General features: G+C 40.1%; 1 protein-coding gene across 5 annotated transcripts in view; it reads right to left on the bottom strand.

The window, feature by feature from the left end:
• The window catches only part of NDRG3 (NDRG family member 3), a 74,429-nt gene that overhangs the window by 37,525 nt on the left and 23,331 nt on the right, over positions 1 to 13,573 (bottom strand). For 3 of the 5 annotated variants that reach the window (XM_032419355.1, XM_032419357.1, XM_032419359.1), the window contains exon 3: positions 8,400 to 8,435. The exons of the other annotated variants lie outside the window; for them this stretch is intronic. In XM_032419355.1, the coding sequence (XP_032275246.1) occupies positions 8,400 to 8,435 (36 nt within the window). The remainder of the gene's footprint in view (positions 1 to 8,399; positions 8,436 to 13,573) is intronic. 5 annotated transcript variants of the gene reach the window in all.

The following is a 13,573-nucleotide window of genomic DNA, read 5'->3' as shown; positions in this document are numbered from 1 at the left end:
AGAAGGATGATGAAAAGGGCGATATAACAAATGGGGTAAAAAAAAAAAAAAAACAAACCGAAACACTATATAAGTAGATGAGGGAACAAGGCAAAGTAACTACTCTGTCATCATCTCATAATCTGGAGAAATTCATAGTTAAAACTGGATCCCTACAAGATTTCAACCTTTTTAGGGAGATCTCAGCCCCTACCTCCCATTACAAGCCCTCAAATTGTATAATGACCAAAGTACTCACGGGCCAAGAGTCCTGGGCCCTATTTGTCAATCTGGTCGCCCTATTTGGAGCAACACTTGTTTGTCAGTGTCTCACATAGTTTCCCTTCATTTTCAAAGTATGTGAATGTAAATGTTCTTAGTAGAATAAAAAATATGAAAAGAAAGGAGACACTCACCTCCATGTGGACTCGGAAATATATCCTTTGTAACTCTGTGTTTGAATAGCTGCAACAACTCTCCATTTGGAGATGAGTGTGCAGAGACCCTGGCTATGGTCAGGCAATTGCAGGGGTGATGCTGCTGCCACCTTTCTGCTTCACAGGCTGTTTTTCCAATTACCCCACCCTTCACCCCAGCATTCTAGAGAGTGTGACTACACAATGAGAGCCTGTGCTCACGGGGCAAAGACCACATAGTGTCTAACAGGCTCTGGTCATAGATCTTTCCCAGCAGTCTGATTATTTACATCTCCAAGGCTACGTACTTCTTGAACATGATCTCTTTATTCTCCAGGCTATAAAATGACCTGAAATCATATTGGTCCCCTCTTCATCCTGGACTGCCTCTCCCTCTTAATCAAAGATGTAACTTTCAATCAGAAAGCCTTTTAAAGAATTTAAGAGTTTATGGGGATGTGGGGGGGGTATGGGGGATGGGTTAAACAGGTGATGGGGATTAAGGAGTGCACTTGTAATGAGCACCCAGTGATGTATGGAATTGTTGAATCACTTTATTGTATACCTGAAACTAATAAAACACTGTGTTAACTGGAGTTAAAAACAAACAAAAAAAAGAACTTAAGAGTTTAGGATATTGCCATTATTTTTTTTTTAAAGATTCATTTATTTGAGAGAAAGAGAGGGAGGAGTGGGGTGGGGGGGAGGGACAGAGGGAGAGGCACACAGAAAATCTTGAGCAGACTCTGCACTGAGCGCCAGGCCCGACTCGGCCCGATCTCACAACCCTGAGATCACGACCCGAAACAAAACCAAGAGTTGGGTGTTTGAGTGACTATTTATTTTATAATAAATTTTCACTTTTTCTGAGTCCTCTTCCCTCAGCTAAATGTGCTGTTACCAGAATTACACAACCTGACTTGTCTTATCTCTCTGAACTCAGTTAATTTTTTATTACTTCATGCCCTGGTCAGTCTGAAATAGTTCTATAACATTTGAAAATGTTAACATCTTTGTTAGCATGAAATTTTATTCTGTTTCTAATAAGCAGACTACTTATGAGCCTTGGGTACAGTTTTTGTTATTATATAGGAATTTTTGATAGAATACCTCTACTACCTTACCACCGTGTAGTGGTATAAGGTTCATTTGCATAACCTCATTTACTCCCATAGTAAAAGAATCTGCCTCCAGGATTACTCAGCCTTCTGCCTATCAACAGATCATCTTTTCCTTTTTAAAGTTCCACGACACCTTTCCCTGACTCTAGTTTCAGCTCTCTCCCTCCTACCTCTTAACCTCTTTCAGCCTAGTTCAGTCAACACTCTTGTAGACTGTTTCTACTGTTAACTTTTCAACCACCCACAACTCTCGGACTTCTCACAAATCATGCTCTGAATCTGAAAGCCTCTTTTACAATATGTCAGCACATATCTTTTCTTCCTTCAAAGCCAACTCCAATATCTTCCTCACATAGCCTTAGTTAACAATGAGAAGAAAAAGAGTGAATGGTTATTTAACCCACTTGCAACAGTCCAGAACACTCTAAGCAGGAAAGCCCAGGTAGGAGGGGGTCCAGGTCTGGCCAATTCACACACCCTACCCTCTGGCCACAGTGAGTGGTCCAAAAATGTACACGTACCCATACTAAGCCAACAAGAATCCACCCCTGGACTTTTCCCTAGAGTTACAGGTAAAGATCTTAAGTAATGAGGCTGCTAAACTGAAGAACGTGGGTTTGGGGAAGTTGCCAGCCATTGTGCCCGTGACATGACAGAGCTCGTCAGGGAAATAAAACCTTCTAGTGACAGGGGGAAAGGGAAATGAGAATGCGGTGCTGATAAAAAGGACCTCTGTTTTTCCTGTAAGATTCTTTTTTCCCCCCAATGAGAATAAAGTCACCTATATCCCTAGAACTTACTAAAATCCACCTCCCCCGTGCCCATGCCCACAAACAACTATGATGAAATCAAACCAAAAAAGGTAGGGCATCTCAAGGGGAGGAAATGTGAACAAAGGCCACCAGAAAGGAAAAGCACAAGGCAGAAGGGGAGTAGGCAAGCAATAATTCTAGCTTTCCTGAGGGTGGGGAGTGTATATAAAGGAAGCAGTGGGGCCACATTCACATCCTTCAAGGCCAGGGAAGAACATGGAGCTGGTCAAGCTTTCTAACAAAGAATGTAGCAGTCAGCGGAATCCCAGCTCTCTCCAAACACCTCTTTTCTGTGGAAAGAACATTCAGGATACTTATTTCCCGTAATTCTTATTTTGTAACAATGCCCATTCAACAAGTGATCTGCAGGAGATTAGAGCTGTTTAATGATTAATGCAATGCAGTGTCAATTAGATGTGCATTCCTGAGGTCTTTTTATCTGTTGTAGCTTTTGCTTTTCATGACATCAGGTATGTTGCCCGGTAAATTGTAGTAGTGGTACCAAGAATAAAAACTTAAGGAATTTTTCACTTTTCAAAAGGAAAGAGAGTTCAAAGCTGTTTAGACCCCTTTAGAAGAGGCAGTCACATATATACATTTGAAATGCAGTACTAAATACCAATCCTCACAGTTGGGTCCTATAAATCAGTCCTCTAAATAGCTACTGCAATTAAACAGCTAGCATGAAATTACTCAGCCCTTGGCCATGCCTGGATTATTTTAGGAGCAAGAACTCCATTCTTATGAGTTCACTATATTATTAGCCTCTTCTACAAGAATGATATATCCTGGCAGACAGCAGCTTTCACTCTCCATTAATATTTATTGAGTACCCCTCTGGTAGAAGTGGAAGACAATTTGGTAAGATATGCCAAGAGCCTTAAATATGCTCATTCCAAGAATCCACCTAAGGAAATATTCTGAAGTGTGGATAAAATTTATGCATGACAATGTTCAGTGAACTGAACATATTATAAGTGATCTAATTTCCAAAAATAATGGAATAGTTAAGGTATGGTATAGCCAAATGAGGAAATAATAGGCATCCATCAGCAATTTTGTTTATGAGTGTTTTAAAATGATATAGAAAAAAAATAACATGATATAGAAATGAGATTGTGTTCTAATATTATGTCAGAAAAGGGGACACAAGGGTACATCCAGCTTGACAACCATATAAACTTAAAAATCACTTTTATAAAAATTACATATATATACATAAATCTACCTAACACTAAACATTAATATAGTTGTCCCTGGATTACAGGATTATGAGTTTTTTTCCTAGTTCTTTATAATTCTATGTGTTTTCCAAATATTCAACTATGAGCATGTACTCTTTCAATAACCAGAACATAAAAGTAAAAACTGGAAATAAATAAAATATGGTTATCTCTAGGTAGGATGACAGGCAACCTGTATTTTTATACTTTTCTGAATTTTCTAAATTTGTTTTTGATGATATATGTGTTTTTTTAAGATTTTATTTTTAAGTAATCTTTACACCCAATGTGGGGCTTGAACTCACAACCCCAAGATCAAGAGTCACATGCTCTCCCGATTGAGCCAGGCAGGTGCCCCAAGATAAGTGTTATTTTTGAGAGCAATATATCACATATACTACTATAGCATCTGTCTCAGCTCTAATTCTAAACCTTTAAACAGTCTCACAAGGAGAGGAGAATTAAGGAGCACTGACGTAGATAAATGGACAATAAGCCGGCTGATCCATTGTTTCAACTGGCAGCAGGCTCTTTTCTCCCTTCTCATCAATCCTAATCATGTCACCTCTAACCACCCCTTCCCACATCATCTTACATCCAATTATAACTGCCGTTTGCCTCAGGGGAGCTAAATATCAATGAAGTCACTTAGGATGATCAAAGAACAAAGAGTAAGCCATTTTTTTAAGTAAGCTCTAGGCCCAACGTGGAGCTTGAACTCACAACCTTGAGATCAAGAGTCACATGCTCCACCGACTGAGCCAGCCAGGTGCCCTGAGAAATGGTAAACTTCTGATTATAGTTTCAATTACTGGGGGGGGGGGGGGGGGGGGGGGGAGGAGGAAGCACGTAGTTGATTGGTAAAGAAAACAGAGGGAAAAGGTGGTTTAGACTGAAGTTGTGAGCTTGGTTGACGAACGACTCTAAGATAACTTCCCAGGGACATCATCAAATATGCCTTAAAGATTTTTCTGAGGCAAGACAGAGATCAGAAGGAAGCCCTGATTAAATGGCTTCAGGTAACATGGTGCCACAGTTATGCGAATGGTCAACACCAATGCCAATGCTGATGCTTTTCCATTTAGTGACAATGCTGGCTTTGGATCTGTTCTGTTTTGTCTCCTAAGAATGCCCAATAGTTTCTGGGATGCCTTCAGGCAAACCAGGCCATTCTAGACTTCTAACATCACAGTTCCTAGCTCTTGGGCCTTCTATCAACCTGTTGCTAGACTCCTGACCCAGGGGTCCCAGTCTCCAGAACATCACATAAGCCTTTAACAAAGAGACAGACAAGAATGGTGGTAGAAGAGCATTCGTAGGTGCCGGAAAGAGGAAAAAAGAAGGGTCTATGGTTTTTTCTTCTTTAGAGCACAAAGCGCCTGTACATTTAAAACCAGTGACAGACATCTGACAGACAGTGACAAACACTCACCACTGTTCTATCTGTATCAGGATTGAACTAAAACTTAGATTTCACAAGGCCAGAACATGTTACTATATTAAGGCTTCACCAAAAATATCAAATTTTTGTCAGACTGTATTTTAAAAAATATTTATTTATCTAAGTAATCTCTACACCCAATGTGGGGCTTGAACTCATGACCCTGAGATCAAGAGTCACATGTTCTTCTGACCGAGGCAGCCAGGCACCCCTGCCAGAATATTTTTAAGCCTCAATTTTAAAAAGCTGATTCATAATTGTATTTCTAAAGCTCAATTTCATTTATATCTAACTATATTTATGTGTGAAAAAATCATAAAGGATATATACCAAATAACAACACTAGTGAAATAACAAGTAATTTTGATTTACTTTTTGTTTTTTCTTATCTATTTTTTAGTGAGTGTGTATATTTTTTAAAAAGATTACTTATTTATTTTAGAGGGAGAGAAACAGAGAGCGTGCAGTGGGGAGGGGCAAAGGGAGAGAGAGAGAATCCCAAGCAGACTCCCCACTGAGCATGGAACCTGACGTGGGGCTTGATCCAAGGACCCTGAAATCACAAGGTCAGCTGAAATCAAAAGTCAGATGCCCAACCGACGGAGCCACCCAGGCACCCTGAGCTTGTATTTTTTTTATATTTAATTTTTTTTGGGGGGGGTGGAGGTACTCAATTTGGTGAAAATCAATGCTTCTACACTTTTTTTTTTTTTAAAGATTTTATTTATTTTTGTGAGAGAGAGAGAGAAAGAGCATGCATGCATGAGTGGGGGCTGGGGGAGAGGGAGAAGCAGATTCCCCACCAGATTCCCCACCAAGCAGGGAGCATAATGTGAGACTTGATCCCAGGACCCTGGGATCATGACCTGAGCTGAAGACAGACGCTTAACCGACTGAACCACTGAGGCACCCCATTTCTATACTTTTAAGTAGAAGTATTCTATTTCTGGAATTCTTTACCTTGAATTTTACTGTCATACTCTCTCAAACGATCTCCTTCTAGGTAAATTATATCAGATATTAACAACAGTCAAATTAAACTGGTTCAACTTAGATCCAAACCATAACTGAAGTTAGATCAAATTAAAAACAGGGACGTCTGGGTGGCTCAGTCGTTAAGCATCTGCCTTCGGCTCAGGTCATGATCCCAGGGTCCTGGGATCAAGCCCTGCATGGGGCTCCTGCTCAGCGGGAAGCCTGCTTCTCCCTCTCCCACTCCCTCTGCTTGTGTTCCCTCTCTCGCTGTCTCTCTGTCAAATAAATAAAATCTTTAAAAAAAAAAAAAATTAAAAACAAGTAAACCCAAACTTGACTGCCACTACTTATCCAAAAATGACTTATTTTTTGTGTAAAGGACCTACAGCAAGTGATTCTTTAACATCACTAGGTTGATTCTCTTGTATATATGAAGTACCAAATACTCACACCAAGAAGTGTTTGACACTGGGATTCAGAAATCTGTAACGATGCTATGAACCTGCCCCTTACAAAATAAGTTACACCTGTTCTGTTAAAGAACTTCAGCTTTAAGAACAACTCAACTCTTTAAAAACTTCTCAGTTCTAGACATTTCCAGGTTGGAAAAATCAGGCTATGAATCCAGGAAGAGTGGGGTTTTGCAACTGCAATTCTACCCAATGGCAAGTTATGAAACCTGATTCTCAATTTCCTCATCTGTAAAACAAAGAAAATAAAAACCACCTCATGATAGTGCTCCAAGAACTGGAGATGAGGTATGCTTACTACCTACAGCAGGCACCCAATACATTATGATGATGTAACTGGTTTAGTTCTTCCTTTCAATGCTAATGCTATAGAGAGACACCACTGTACTTAATATAAAAATGCTTATCTAAATATAACTAACTATCTGGGGATGCCTGGGTGGCTCAGTCAGTTAAGCGTCTGCTTTTGGCTTAGATCATGATCCCAAGGTCCTGGGATCGAGTCCCACGTTGGGCTCTCTGCTCAGCAGGGAGCCTGTTTCTCCCTCTCCCTCTGCCTGCTGCTCTGCCTGCTTGTGCTCCCTCTCTGTCAAATAAATAAATAAAATAAAAATAACTATCTGCCTGCGGGTGTCTGGGTGGCTCAGTTGGTTAAGCTCTGCCTTCAGCTGGGGGTCATGATCCCGGGGTCCTGGGACTGAGCCCCTCATCAGGCTCCCTGCTCAGCAGGGAATCTACTTCTCCCTCTCCCTCTGCTCATGCTCTCTCTCAAATAAATAAATAAATAAAATCTTAAGAATAAAATAAAAGTAACTACCTGCATATGCGTTTACAGGTTGGCTGAATCCTGGAAGCAAGGAAGTTGGTTTTCCAGCACCTTCCTTCCCTGCCTAGTACTCTGAGTCTACTTCATGTTGCTTTTTTTTTTTTTTTTTAAAGATTTTATTTATTTATTTGAGAGAGAGAATGAGAGAGAGAGAGAGAGCATGAGATGGGGGAGGGTCAGAGGGAGAAGCAGACTCCCTGCTGAGCAGGGAGCCCGACATGGGACTCGATCCCAGGACTCCAGGATCATGACCTGAGCCGAAGGCAGTCGCTTAACCAACTGAGCCACCCAGGCGCCCCTACTTCATGTTGCTTCTAATAGCCACTACTATGATATCCATCCCCAAAGTAGGACAGTCAGGCTGCATGGGCTTATAAGGTTCTCATTTCCATGTACTCACTCCTTCCTCCCATTTCTTTCAGGGCCAGTCAATAGATAAAGTAGGTAGATGGAGAGATGCTGGTTCATTTCATTGATTTTCAAATTGGCAACACAGATAAAGGCAAAAGCAACTAGGAAGAACAATATCATTTAATTAAATACTAATGAGTCAAATTGAATTTTGCATCTCCAAGCATAAAGCCAAAGGAAATCTGCATTTTGTATTAATAATGCTTAATTTGTCTTTTTCTTTTAGAAAAAGATTTTGTTGGGACACCTGACTGGCTCAATCAAAGAAGCATGCGACTCTTGATCTTGGGGTCATGAGTTCGAGCCCCACATTGGGTGTAGAGATTACTTAAATAAATAAAACTTAAAAAAAAGGTAAGAAAAAGATTTTGTTGATAAGTCTCCCCTCCAAACTGCCCCTCCCCCACCTTCTCTGCAGCGAAGTGACAACCCTCCATTTAACACCTGTGACTGAGGTTTCCAATATCATTTGAGGAGAGGAGATCTTAATCACAAAGTGACAGTTCAACCCAGGAACCTACAACCATAAAACAGGCAGCTGGCAGGCAATTTTTGAACACGACAGCAAATCATTTTAAATAAACTTGATCTAATGACCAAAAGAACATGAAGGAGTTATGATTAGCTATGAAGAGAGATCCACTTCTACAGGCCACCAGGACAGGGAGGGAAGCACTGCAGAGACCCTGTCCATAGCCCCCCTTTGGTGCTTGTACAGTCCTTACCTGACAGTCAAAGTCCTGGAAGTTTCGTGTACCAGTCTGTCAACAGAAGGCAGAAAACACAGTCAGTTTCCCCATGTGGCTTCCCCAAATGTGCAGCAAGTTCAGTTCACAGAGCAAGCAGTGCACGTGCAGCCTCTTGGTTGCCATAAAACTAAAATGGTTCTCATCACAAGGCTTCAGAGGCAGGGTGGGCTCCTAACATGTTAGTAAAAGGTGAGATTACACTTTGGCAGGCTTTGTGTGAAGATAAAGGAAAGGAGCCCGGTTGCCCAGTAAAGTTTGTACTTCCTGCTTCCCTACCTAAAGAGAGCAATGAGAACTTGCAGAAAGAGGGTAAAACATGGATCAGAGTCTTAGAGCACATTCACAACCCACCTAGGAAGTACCTGGAAAAAACGGGGTTGAAGGCCAACCCTGAGAGGAGCAAAGGAGGGCAGGAGCCAGGGTGCCCAGAACCAGGAATTAAAGGATCAAGAGGAGAACAAAGATACAGATGGATGAGAAATGGAAGACTTGTAAAAAAATTTTTTTTTAAGATTTTTAAAATTTATTTGTTAGAGAGAGAGAGAGAGCACAAGTAGGGGGAGTGGCCGGCAAAGGGAGAAGCAGGCTTCCTGCTGAGCAAGGAGCCCGATGTGGGACTTGATCCCAGGACACTGGGATCATGACCTGAGCCGAAAGCATATGTTTAACCGACTGAGCCACCCAGGTGTCCCGGAAGAGTCATAAATTTAACAAGGGAAAAAGGCACTGTCACTAAAAGAGGGAAAGACAGACAAAACCAGATTCCTAATGCACTGGCATATCTGTTACATCCTGTGAAATTGCTGATAGGAAAAAGGACAAGTCACTGAGTCATTTAAAAAGTAGAACGTAGTCAAAAGATCCAAGAAGAATTCACCAAGCTTCTAAAAAGAGATTATATCATAGTAATGTTTGATTGAAAAAAAAAAATCAATGCAATGACTCAAATGCATTTTTGTAGCATTTCAGATACCAGAGTTGCAAAAAATATGACCTAAGAGTATATAAAAAGAATAATGAATGATGTGTTTTAGAGGGAAAAAAACATTCTGACTTGATCTTCCATAAAGTAAATGCCCCTCCCCTGGAAAAAAAACTTTCATTATTTAGAAACCGTGTTATCATAACATATTCTATTCTGTCTAGAATGGCTTCCAGTAGAACTGCTACTAAGCATCTTCCCAAAAGCTGCCCCTCCAGACAGGATCTAGATATCTGATTCCAAAGGAGTGCAGAGCAGTCCCATACCCCTTCAAGAAGATCCTCTTAGAAACAGTTCTGTATCCGGGCGCCTGGGTGGCACAACTGACTGGGCAGTCAACTCTTGGTTTCAGCTTAGGTCATGATCTTGGGGTTGTGATATCAAGCTCTGTGTTGGGCTCCGTGCTCAGGGTGGAGTCTGCTTAAGGCTCTCCCTCTCCCTCTGCCCCTCCCTGCATCTAGGATAAATAAATAAATCTTAAAAAAAAAAAAAAGAAGAAGAAGAAAGGAAAGAAACAGTTCTGTGTCCACCCTCTACACTCCCGGCAGGACAAAACAGAGATGTTAAAAAAACATAGCCCAGGGTGTAAAACAAACACACACACACACACACACACACCCCCCAGAGATATAAGCTGTCCTCTCCATAAGAGTAACTAGCAGAACCAGCTGAGATGATACAGAGTGGCACTATCCACTATGGTAGCCATTTAGCCACATGTGTCAACTAAAATTTATTAAAACAAAAAATCCAGGTGCACCTGGGTGGCTCAGATGGTTAAGTGTCTGCCTTCGGCTCAGGTCATGAACTCAGGGTCCTGGGATCGACTCCCACATCAGGCTCCTTGGGAGTCTGCTTCTCCCTCTGCCTGCCACTCCCCCTGCTTGTACTCTCCCCCTCTCTCTCGCGGCAAATAAAGAAAATCTTAAAAAAAAAAAAAAAAAAAAAAAATCCAGTTTCTCACATTACTCACATTTCAAGCGCTCAATAGACACATGTGGTTAGTAGCTACTGTATTATTGGGCAGTGCAGATACAGAAAGATTCTGAAAGAATAAGGCTATGGATGAGCACACCCTTGTTTCTCTAAAAGTGGCAGTAAAGCCACAACAGATTACCAATCACAGAGAGAAGAGGTGGCACTGAGAACAGGAGAGTCGTAGAGACTGCTAGTTTGAAGTATTATTCCTGGCATGAAACCAAGTTCACAAAATAAAGTCTGATGCAGTCACAGCATGGAAAGACAAGTCACCATGCAGATGGGACCATGCAGCACATCTCCAAAGAATGCTGCCATCGGCAAAAGGATCATCGTGTTCCACGTCTCCCACTAGTCTCACACAATACCTGAGAACTCTTTCAGAGAAGTCACTGCGTTTAATTTCTAGTTAGACTATGAGAAGCAAAAAGAAGGGCCCTCTCATGGACTAGGGTAGATGGTTTCAGTAGGATATGGTCATTTAGTGAAAATAAATTAGGATACAAATAGTCTTTACACTTTGACCTCAACTACATGAATATGCACCACAAAGACTAGCAGAAAAATACCAAAACATTAACAATAGCAGCTATTTCTCAATAGAGAGATGATGGATGATTATAATTTTCCTTATACTTCTCTACAATGAGCAAGTACTTCCCTTTTTGTAACTAGAAAACTAGAAAAAAAAGATCTGGTATGGTACAAAAAATATGTAACTTGGTATTTTGTAATATAAGATTTAAAGATTCACTTAATCTTTTGAGGAAATAATGTATAATGATGTAAAAACAGATCATACTAGGACTTCGATCTTACAGAGCTCCCAGAGGTTCCTTTAGAGATTATCTAGAAAGATTAGAGAAAATCACTCTAGACTGAAGTAAAATCTTGGTCATGGAACACAGAGACACAAATTCTGATGAGCTATTTGAGAAGCAGCTGTCAGTATATGCATGAGTTCCCCTTCCTCACAACCACATGATCACAGTCATGAGGCATTCTGTGAGTTCCTAAAGCCTGAGACGAGCACAAAGCCTCTGAAACACCAAAAGCAGAAAGAGGCAATTCTCTCCAGAAATCAAAGCCACTCTTCTTTGTTAAGCATCTAGCAAAAAACAACTATATGTTCTTTATCACACATACACAGCTAGACTCCCAGAAAAAAGGTACTAATAACTGGATGAAGACTATCTAACACTTGTTTACTCTACTTCTAGTATAATTAATGTACAGTGTTACATTAGCTTCAGGTGTACAATGTAGCGATTCAACAATTCTATACATTCCTCAGTGTAACACTTATTGTTGTTTTAAATTTTTTTTTAAGTAGGTTCCACACTCAGCGTGGAACCCAACACAGGACTTGAACTCACAACCCTGACACCAAGCCCTGAGCTGAGATCAAGAGTCGGACGCTTAACCAACTGACCCACCCAGGCGCCCTTGCTGTTGTTGTTTTAAAGACATGCCAGACGGGTCTTAGAGAATGGCTTCAAGCTTCCTGAGTGATCATCTTAGAGAAAGGATATGATCAGGTCTGCCTGACAGTATTTGGCATCCAGAGTGTCTGAATGGAGATCATTAGCTGATCCCCACTCAACTGAGGTAAACTGAAACCATATTCTCTGAACTCATTAAAAATTCACTACTACTCACTGGGTGTATCCTAGGAGAAAGAATTCCCTGGCCACTTATCTATCTTTGATATTTGAGGTACATGGTTACACTCTAACAAAACTTCTAGAAGTTTCAAGTTCTGGGTGTTTTCTTTTTTCTTTCTGTCCATTTTGAAGATACTAGTAATTCCATGTTCAGAGAGATTCTTGCACTAAGCAGACTTAATTAGCAGAAAGAGATTCAAGAAAGAAATTAAAATAATAGAATAATTTGGGGAAAGACAGAAAAAAGAATAAGTCAAGAAAAAAGATACATTATTACTGTAAGTTACAGTTAAGGTAGAAGCCAGCCAAGGGGAGTATCTTCTGGTGCAGCCTCAGAGCCAAATGTAGAAGGTAAATGAAGCAGCTCAAGAAGGTAAGTTAAAAAGAAGTCATTCTCTCAAATACAAGCCTGGAGAATAAGCAAGAAGCAACTAAGAATAGATCAATGAATGAAGAGAAGTATGAAAAGAAGGGGGTGGGGGGGGATATAAAAAAATAAGTAATTGCTAGGGAGAAGAAAAATGTAGTTTCCCAACATGAGATCTAGTCAAGAGGCATATATATATAGTTTCAAAAGACAGAAAACAACAGATATAAAGAACGGCAAGATGTGTAAGACCTTAGAATCAACTACCAACAGGAAGAGATTTGGGGTAAATCTACCTCTTCTGTGAACTTGAAGTGGGGTCAGGGACCTGTGTCTGATTTATCACTCTACTCCCAGTCCTGGTACTTAGTAAATGCAGTAAACATCATTTTGTAAAGGTTATAAGCATCTCAAAATAGAGATAGTCAATTTGAGTTAAGAAATGAATACCAAAGTTACATGCAATTGATATGCTAGGAACTAAAGTGGGGAGAAAGAGTTGTTACAACAGTAAAAATTTTAGAAACAAGCTGATTTGAAAAAAAAATGTCAAAGAGAATAAAATATGGCATTTTTAGTAACAAAAGACAATAATCCTTACCAACAGAAAGTGGAAAGATGAACTGTATAAGCAGAAGGGTTAGATAAGCCTAGAAAATACTGTTTTTCTTTGTTAATAAAGATTAATATAATCAATTAACACAGATTAATAAATCAATGTTTTACAATCATCAATAAACTGTTTTTAAGTAGGAACTGTTCAAGCTGATAATCCAGATTAAAAATTACATATATGCAAGTGTTTGTTTATGTGGGCATATGTGTATACATATTTAAAGCATCTATATTATTACCTTCGAAAAATACTAATTAAGAAACAGACTTCATAAGGAAATTTGTAAAGAGGTCAGATACTTGGATACATCTATCTACAATCAGATAATCATCTGCAGACTGCTGAAAAGGTACAATTTCAACTCCAAAATAACTTCTCCTCTAAAGTAACATACTATCAGGCTATTAACATGTGTCACTGACCCCCTGCACTAAAAACTCCTTAGGCATCCTGTGGCTAAGGCTTCTTCCACCATCTCCTGCTGATCTTGTAGCTGGTTGACAGTGTTCTGTCACAGTGGCAGCCATTACTTGCTCAGGAACT

Source organism: Phoca vitulina, unplaced genomic scaffold (assembly GCF_004348235.1).
Source record: "Phoca vitulina isolate PV1807 unplaced genomic scaffold, GSC_HSeal_1.0 scaffold22, whole genome shotgun sequence".
In the NCBI taxonomy this organism is placed as follows: domain Eukaryota; kingdom Metazoa; phylum Chordata; class Mammalia; order Carnivora; family Phocidae; genus Phoca; species Phoca vitulina.
Note: the sequence above shows the minus strand (reverse complement) of the source record. Positions and strands in the feature narration are given on the sequence as shown.